Below are 9475 nucleotides of genomic sequence, written 5' to 3'. Positions count from 1 at the left end.
AAAGAGCCACCAAGCATCGTCCCTGGATTCCCTGAGTTATTCTCCAGGACAAGCGGGACTTCTAATGTCCCCATAAGTTATCCTGCTACCCCATTCGGATACCCAGCCATTTCAGCCTTCTCTGCTGGATCGCCCTCTGAATCTCATCCTCGAGTGTCAACGACGGATGTAAACACAAATATCTTTACTGCACCACCTTGCCCGATCACGGCACAACCTGTTGCATACAAGCCGACTTTTGACTCGTCCTCGTTTACATTCCAAGATCCATCTTTCTCGATGGAACCAACTAGGTTCGCTACCAGCACTAATCCTCCACAGCCTCAGTGCGAGCTTGCACCTGGGCAGGATCAGAACCCCAGAATTGCGGAACAAAATGAGATGGCCAAAAGAATGAGAAGCCTTGAACAGAGTTTGAAGAATATGCAAGGTTTGAGCGGACAGAAAAGCGTCTCTTATGCCGACCTATACATGTTCCCTCACGTACACCTACCAGTGGGTTTCAAGACCCCAAAGTTTGAGAAGTACGACGGGCACGGTGACCCCATTGCTCACCTCAAGAAATATTGCAACCAATTAAGGGGAGCCGGCGGAAAAGAGGAATTACTAATGGCATATTTCGGGCAAAGTCTGGTAGGAATAGCCTCGAAATGGTACATGGACCAGGACATGTCCCGATGGCATGTCTGGGATGATCTCGCTAGAGATTTTGTGAGACAATTCCAGTATAACATCGACATCGCACCACACCGAAATTCTCTGTCGAACTTGAAAAAGAAACCTTCAGAAAGCTTCAGAGAGTATGCTATTAAGTGGCGCGAGCAGGCGTCGAGGGTGAAGCCTCCCATGGATGAGGTGGAAATGGTCACTACTTTTCTCCAGGATCAAGAGTCTGACTATTTCCAAAACATGATGTCAGCCATGGGAAAGCCGTTTGCAGAAGCAATCAAGATTGGAGAGATGATGGAGAATGGTCTGAAAACAGGTAGGAGTTTGAGTCAAGCAGCCATAAGGGCGACCTCCCAAGCCGTCCAAAGCGAGTCCGGAGGAATGGCAAGAGGGAAGAAAAAGGAAGAAACAGCCATGGCAGCCTCAAAAGCAAGGGAATATCGTAACCCCAGGCCCCATTTTCCGGAAAGAACCTCACAACACTACTACCCCCACTCAAATGCGGCATATCCTCCTCAGCCCTACATGATCATGAACGCCCAGCCTTATGTCCATCCGCCGCACCAAGCCAACAGAGGCCAAGCTCCACCTCCCAGAAATCAGCCTCCTTACCGCAACCACTATAACCCACAACCTCCGCAAAATAACTTTCGTCCTCAAGAGCCACCTAGGAGGAGGACTTTCACGCCTATTGGTGAGCCATACTCTACTTTGTTCCCGAAGCTAGTTCAGTTGGGTTTCCTGCAGCCAGTCCCCTAGACAAGGCACAACCCAGTGTCACCTTCTTACAAAGTCGGTGTCAGATGCGCCTATCATTCAGGGGCCGAGGGTCACGATACAAATGACTGTTGGTCATTGAGAAGAGTGGTCGAGAATTTAATAGAGCAAGGGAAAATAGTGCTAAGGGACGAGGAGGTTCCAAATGTGACTAACAATCCATTACCTGCTCACAATAATGGGCCGCTGATCGGAATGATTTGCGAAGATGAAGAATTTGACCCTGCTTTGAAAGCTATAATCGCCATTGTTGACGCGGGGAAAAAACCTGAAACAGACCAGGAATCAGACAAAGGGGAAAAGGCCGGTACTGTAAAGTGCGAATCCGAAAAGAAGGTAGAGAAGAAGGTGGTGCCTGTGAAGAATGGAGTTCTTTACATCCCACGAGGACAAGCAGAAAAGATGCAGAGCTTTGAAGTCAAAAGGGCAAAGCCTATGGACGTACCAAAGGGGGCCTATGTGGTCCGGGGGACGATTCAACCACCTCGGCTGAATGAGCCAGTGGTTATCGGACGCGTGCCACAAAAGCCGATGACCAACCCGTCCACGATGCCGTTGAATTATCAAAGGACGTTGGTAACGTACAAAGGTAAAGAATTCACGGGAGAACTTCTAGAAAATACTTTCATTGGAAGGTAATCAAATACCCAAGAGCTGAACGACGCCACACGGAGACGCTTCCCACCAAAGAAGCCTGTAAGCGTTGAGGAAGCAGAATTTTTCTTCCGACAAATGAAAATGCCAGACTACGAGGTAGTAGATCAACTGTGCAAGTGCCCTGAGCAAGTGTCCATGCTATCCCTGCTAATGAGGTCAACCGAGCATCAAAAGATCTTACTGAAGACTTTGAATGAAGCATACGTACCAGTAGAAACCTCAGTTGAACAACTGGAGCGAATGATAGAAAGGTTCTTCGCCGTTAACCAAATCTCTTTCAGCAAGAACGATTTACCCCCAGAGGGAGCGGCACACAACAAGGCCTTGCATCTAACAGTTAAATGCGAGGACTACTACGTCAAGCGGGTAATGTTGGATGGGGGTTCAGGTGTTGACATTTGCCTGCTCTCCACGCTACAAAGAATGGAAATTGGGACCGGAAGAATCCGACCCAATAATGTCTGCGTAAGGGCTTTCGACGGCATCAAGAGAGATACCATGGGGGAAATAGACCTGTTGTTGGTCATAGGACCAGTCGAGTTTGAAGTAACCTTCCAGGTGCTCGACATGGATACATCCTACAATTTTCTCCTCGGCAGACCTTGGATTCATGCGGCAGGAGCTGTGCCTTCCACTCTTCACCAGATGGTGAAGTTTGAGTACGAAGATCGAGAGATCGTGGTCCATGGAGAAGACGAGCATGCTATTTATCGGGACCCGTCCATCCCATATCTTGAACCAAGAGAAGGGAGCGAACACACGGTCTATCAAGCTTTCGAGATTGTACTAGCAGAGCAGCATAAAGAGGGAATACCTTGCCCCCAGCCTTTCTTGTCTAACGCCTCGGTTATGGTGGCCAAGGAGATGATCCGGCACGGATTTAGGCCAGGGAAAGGGCTTGGACAAACCCTGCAGGGAATAACAGAACTCGTCACCTTGCCAACCACCAAGAAACCTTTTGGACTAGGTTTCCAACCCACACCAGGAGATGAAGAGTGGGCAAAGAAAAGGAAAAATGAGGGTTGGAAATTACGTCGACCATTGCCGGATTTATATGAAACTTTCATCAGGCCAAGGTACACCGAAGAAGAAGACGATGAGGTCTTCATGGCTGAGGAAATCGAGGAGATATATGGGGCAATGAGAGAAATTCTCTACGAGACTCACATGGTTCAACCAGGTGAAGGCACAAGCACTGCTGAGATGTTGTACGTGGGGCCAAACGCAAAACTTCGAAACTGGGAGGCCACGCCGTTCCCGACTAGACGGAAGTCCGGGTAGACCTGTCCTGCCACCTTTCCTGTGTCACAAGTTATCTCCAAGACATAACTTGAACGTTTTCTTCCTTTCAATTGTTGTTTTGAATTCCTAAGTTGTAAACATTGTTGTCTTCCAACTTCCCAAAGAAAATAAAAAAATCATCATTGCTTTCCCATTTTTTCTTTTGTTCTGATTTTTGTTATTTTTCCTTTTATCTTTCCTTTCAGTTATAATAATGCGGCTTTAAATATGACATGCTTGCGGACTTCACGCCCAGATCACAACGAGCTATTTAACTGTGAATTAATGAACCCAGAACCAGAATATGATGAAGAAGAAGCTTTTAGGGAAATAAACCGAGAGTTGGAACATTTTGAGAATAAACCTAAGCCAAATCTGAATGACACCGAACCGGTTAATTTAGGAACTCCTGAAGAAATCCGGGAGACCAAAATAAGCATTCACACGGACAAGAAAACGCGAGAGGCGATAATTCAACTTCTTTTTGAATTTAAAGACGTGTTTGCTTGGTCATATGATGACATGCCGGGTCTAGGTGTTGATCTAGTGGTTCATAAATTGCCGATTCATCCTGATTGTCCTCCAGTTCAACAAAAGCAACGAAAGTTCAAAACTGAGGTCAGTGACAAGATTAAAGAGGAGATCACCAAACAACTGAAAACGGGAGTGATTCGGGTAGTCCAATATACAACATGGTTGGCAAATGTGGTTCCAGTACCGAAAAAGGACGGGAAAACTCGGGTATGTGTAGATTACCGAGATTTGAATAGAGCAAGTCCCAAAGATAATTTCCCACTGCCCAACATCCACATCCTCGTTGATAATTGCGCCAAACACGAGATACAGTCTTTCGTAGATTGTTACGCTGGGTATCATCAGGTATTGATGGATGAAGAGGACGCCGAGAAAACTGCCTTCACCACGCCTTGGGGCACCTACTGTTATCGAGTCATGCCATTTGGTCTGAAGAATGCTGGGGCTACTTACATGAGGGCCATGACCGCCATTTTTCATGACATGATGCATCAAGAAATATAGGTGTACGTGGACGACGTGATAGTCAAGTCCAGGACGCAGGATAATCACATCCAAGACTTGAGAAAGTTCTTTGAGAGACTGAGGAAGTATGACTTGAAGCTGAACCCAGCCAAATGTGCTTTCGGAGTTCCGTCGGGCAAACTTTTGGGCTTCATCGTAAGCAGGAGAGGTATCGAACTAGATCCAACTAAGATAAAATCTATCAGAGATCTACCTCCCCCGAGAACGAAGAAAGACGTGATGAGTTTGTTGGGCAGGTTGAACTACATCAGTCGATTTATTGCCCAGCTGACAAGCACGTGTGAGCCCATATTCAAGCTGTTAAGGAAAGATGCGGCGATAAAATGGACGGCTAAGTGTCAAGAAGCCTTTGATAAAGTCAAAGAATACCTTTCGAATCCCCCAGTTTTGGTCCCTCCAGAGCTAGGGAGACCACTGTTCTTGTATCTGACAGTCTTGGAGAACTCTTTCGGTTGCGTCCTCGGGCAACATGACATAACCGGAAAGAAGGAGCAAGCAATCTACTACTTGAGCAAGAAATTCACCGGCTATGAGGCCAAGTACACTCTGCTGGAAAGAACATGTTGCGCTCTGACATGGGTTGCTCAAAAGCTGAGACATTATCTTCAAGCTCACACTACCTTCCTCATAAGCAGGTTGGATCCTTTGAAGTATATATTTCAGAAACCAATGCCTACTGGAAGACTGGCTAAGTGGAAAATCTTGCTTACTGAATTCGACATAGTCTATGTTACTCGCACGTCAATGAAAGCCCAGGCGCTAGAAGATCACTTGGCCGAAAATCCGGTCGATGAGGAATACCAGCCATTGAGTACCTACTTTCCAGATGAAGAAGTAAACACCGTAGAAGTGGTCTCGGAGGACGCTCATGTTTGGAAGATGTTCTTTGATGGAGCCGTGAATGCCAAAGGTGTAGGGATCGGGGCAATTTTGATTTCGCCTTCTGGTCAGCATTATCCCGCCACAGCTAGACTGCGTTTCTTTTGCACAAACAATACAGCTGAGTATGAAGCCTGCATTATAGGCATGCATATGGCGATCGATCAGGATGTCGAAGACTTACTGATTATGGGAGATTCTGACCTAATTATCCGGCAAGCCCAAGGTGAATGGGAAACTCGGGATGTCAAACTTATCCCTTACCGACAGCACGTGGAGGACCTTGGCAAGCGTTTTAAATCAATAGAGTTCAGGTATATCCCGAGGTGTCACAATGAACTGGCGGATGCACTTGCTACTCTGGCTTCAATGCTACCCTACCCGGGCAACGCCCACGTCGATCCTTTGGAAATCTAAATCAGGGAAAGATACGGTTACTGCAACGTAATCGACGCGGGATCAAATACGCAACCTTGGTACCATGACATCAAGAGGTTCCTGAAGACGCAAGAATACCCTGAGCATGCTACTGGAGATCAAAAGAGAACCATTAGGCGGCATGCAAGTGGTTTCTTTCTGAGCGGTGAATTGTTGTACAAGAGGACCCCGGACCTCAACCTACTAAGATGTGTCGACGCCGAGGAGGCGAGAAAGATCATGCACAAAGTACACGCAGGTATGTGCGGACCTCACATGAACGGGTATGTCTTAGCGAAGAAAATCCTTCGAGCAGGTTATTACTGGATGACCATGGAAAAGGACTGCTTTAGCTTCGTTCGGAAGTGTCATCAGTGTCAGGTGCACGGTGATTTGATTCATGCACCTCCCACGGAACTGCATCCCATGTCTGCACCTTGGCCATTTGTCGCCTGGGGCATGGACGTCATTGGACCAATCGAGCCAAAGGCTTCAAATGGACACAGATTTATACTGGTTGCCATCGACTACTTCACAAAATGGGTAGAGGCTGTCACTCTCAAGTCGGTCACTAAAAAAGTTGTAGTGGATTTTGTACACTCAAATCTTATCTGTCGTTTCGGTATTCCTGCGACTATCATTACAGATAACGCAGCAAACTTGAACAGTCACTTGATGGGAGATGTATGCGAGCAATTCAAAATAACGCATAGGAATTCTACTCCTTATCGGCCAAAGGCCAATGGCGCTATAGAAACGGCAAACAAAAACATCAAGAAGATTTTGAGGAAAACGATCCAGAGTTCCCGACAGTGGCATGAGCGGTTACCATTTGCATTGTTGGGGTATCGCACTACGGTACACACGTCAGTAGGAGCAACTCCTTATCTTTTGGTTTATGGGACCGAGGCTGTGATACCAGCGGAAGTAGAAATCACTTTGCTTCGAACCATTGTTGAAGCAGAAATCGAGGACAGCGAATGGGTAAAAACTCGGTTGGAGCAGTTGACTTTGATTGATGAAAAACGAATGGCCGCGGTTTGTCACGGACAGTTGTACCAACGAAGAATGACCCGCGCTTACAACAAGAAAGTCCGACCCAGGAATTTCGAAGTAGGTCAGCTGGTACTGAGACACATTCTGCCACATCACAAGGAAGCAAAAGGGAAATTTGCTCCAAACTGGAAAGGCCCATACATCATCAGGAAGATATTGCCGAGAGGAGCATTGTACCTAGGTGACATTGAAGGAAATGATCCCGAAACAGCAGTAAATGCAGACGCAGTCAAAAGATACTATGTCTGAGTGACATCCCAGCGGTCCTGACTCATTTGAAATGCTGAAGGTTTTGTTCCCACTATCAACTCTCTCTACAAGCCTTTGAGCCGGTTACAAAAAAAAAAAAAAAAACATTGATCGAGGCCTGAACTACGTTTGACTTGATTCCGAAAGGATACGTAGGCAGCCTCTCCCTGAGGTTCAGTCACACCAACAATAAAATCCCATTTACCCTGAAATTGAAACCGGGGCACATCAAGCGGTTTAGAAATTAGTATCATCTACATCTTTTTACCAAGCACAAGCCTTCAGATCAATTACCAAAGATAGCGGGAAGCCAAGAAGCGTCACGAATGGAGGCCGGCACACTCTAAATTGAGAGAGATAAAATGAGAGAGTCTCGTTGGTGAAAACCTTCGGGCACCACGAGGCGACGGGAGTAGAGAAACCAAAATGAGAGAGCTTGTTTAGTAAAAACTCGCAAAGAGTGCTATCAAGCGATGACAGGAAGAGAAATGAGAGAGGTCAGCCAGCGAAAACCCGCAAAGGGCGCTGTTGGCCGAAAGAATGACTCCACCCAAGGAGGTCTCGGCAAAGTTCCACCGGTTTGGGATCACAGATCCATTTTGGTTCAGGGAAACGCAAGTTCATTGAAGGTCAGGCGTCCAGTCCAAAGAGCATGTCATGTCCATTTAAAGCCAGCATTGTCTTCCTCAGATAAGTCTTTCTCGTCCCGAAAGGGACACTCCTTTTCTGAAATTTTCTTTCTCCTTTCTTTGTTTTTCTTCGAATCCCTTTCATGTTTAACCCCAAGTTCCATATATACCGGAAAGGACATGTGGCAGGTTTGGTTTCACGGAATTCCGTTTCATGAAGGAAAACACCTCGTTTCGTTGGTACGTTTGTCCAAGCCTGATGAATCATGATGTTTGACTACGTTTGAAGTAAAGAGGAAAGAGAGAAATTTCCCCAGCAAGTCCACCTCGTACAAATCCCCACAGGGTTTCCCTTTGTACAAATCCGCACAAAGAATCCACTGCGTAAAAATTCCCCAGCGAGCTTACCCCAACAAATCTTGGAAAGTCCGCTTTGAAACAAATCCCCAGCATGTTCCCGTTGTACAAAAATCCACACAAAGAATCCACTTTGTAAATATTCCCCCACAGAGCTTCCCTTTGTACAAATTCCCACAGAGTATCCCCAATAAAATCCCCGTTGAGAATCCCTAGGCAAAATGGGACACAAAAAGGGGAGCCTTACAAGGCAAATCATCACGAAATTTGGAAATACAAGCCTGAGCAGTCCAAAAGGGTTTTGCCATTTGAATCTAATTAATGGCAGGATTTCTCAACAGAAATAAGGACACAACAAAGCAATGGGAACAATCAAGGTCACCGAACCAACCGCCATTTCCGAACTAACAATTGTTCTTTGTTTGAGAAGTTGAAACAGGTATAATCCAAGACAACCGTGCAAGAAGCAGGTGTCACCCAACGAAGAAGGTACATGAGTACAAGAAACAGTTTGGCAATAAGGAATCCACTCGAAAGGTAAGTTTCCACGAGATTCCCTTTTATCTTCTACTAAAATAAAAAAAATTCAAAAACAAAAGAGGTCAGTTAGTATCCTCGAACTTTGTCCCTAGCCAGTCAGCATTAGGGTTTTAAACCCTAAACTGATCTTTTCCATTCAGTCAGCATTAGGGTTTTAAAACCCTAAACTGAACTTTTTTCCTTCAGTCAACATTAGGATTTTAAACCCTAAACTGAACTCTTTTCCTTTAGTCAGCAATAGGGTTTTAAACCCTAAACTGAACTTTTTCCCTTCAGTCAGCATTAGGGTTTTTAAACCCTAAACTGAACTTTTTCCTTTAGTCAGCATTAGGGTTTTAAACCCTAAACTGAACTTTTTCCTGTAGTCAGAGTCAGCATTAGGGTTTTAAACCCTAAACTGAACTCTTTTCCATCCAGTCAGCATTAGGGTTTTAAACCCTAAACTGAACTCTTTTCCATTCAGTCAGCATTAGGGTTTTAAACCCTAAACTGAACTCTTTTCCATTCAGTCAGCATTAGGGTTTTAAACCCTAAACTGAACTTTTTCCATTCAGTCAGCATTAGGGTTTTAAACCCTAAACTGAACTTTTCCTTTAGTCAGAATTAGGGTTTTAAACCCTAAACTGAACTTTTCCTTTAGTCAGCATTAAGGTTTTAAACCCTAAACTGAACTCTTTTCCATTCAGTCAGCATTAGGGTTTTAAACCCTAAACTGAACTTTCCCTTTAGTCAGCATTAGGATTTTAATCCCTAAACTGAACTTTTTCCTTTAGTCAGCATTAGGGTTTTAAACCCTAAACTGAACTCTTTTCCATTCAGTCAGCATTAGGGTTTTAAACCCTAAACAGAACTTTTTCCTGTAGTCAGAGTCAGCATTAGGGTTTTAAACCCTAAACTGAACTCTT

At 45.3% G+C, this 9475-nt stretch overlaps 1 protein-coding gene across 1 annotated transcript; it reads left to right on the top strand.

The window, feature by feature from the left end:
• The first annotated feature begins 1050 nt into the window (after positions 1 to 1050).
• LOC138885910 (early nodule-specific protein 2-like) lies at positions 1051 to 1428 on the top strand. Its single transcript, XM_070166910.1, has one exon. It carries the CDS (start codon positions 1051 to 1053, stop codon positions 1426 to 1428), a length of 378 nt encoding a protein of 125 aa, XP_070023011.1.
• The last annotated feature ends 8047 nt before the right edge of the window (positions 1429 to 9475 follow it).

The sequence above is a fragment of the Nicotiana sylvestris genome, chromosome 2 (genome assembly GCF_000393655.2).
Source record: "Nicotiana sylvestris chromosome 2, ASM39365v2, whole genome shotgun sequence".
Taxonomy (NCBI): domain Eukaryota; kingdom Viridiplantae; phylum Streptophyta; class Magnoliopsida; order Solanales; family Solanaceae; genus Nicotiana; species Nicotiana sylvestris.
Note: the sequence above shows the minus strand (reverse complement) of the source record. Positions and strands in the feature narration are given on the sequence as shown.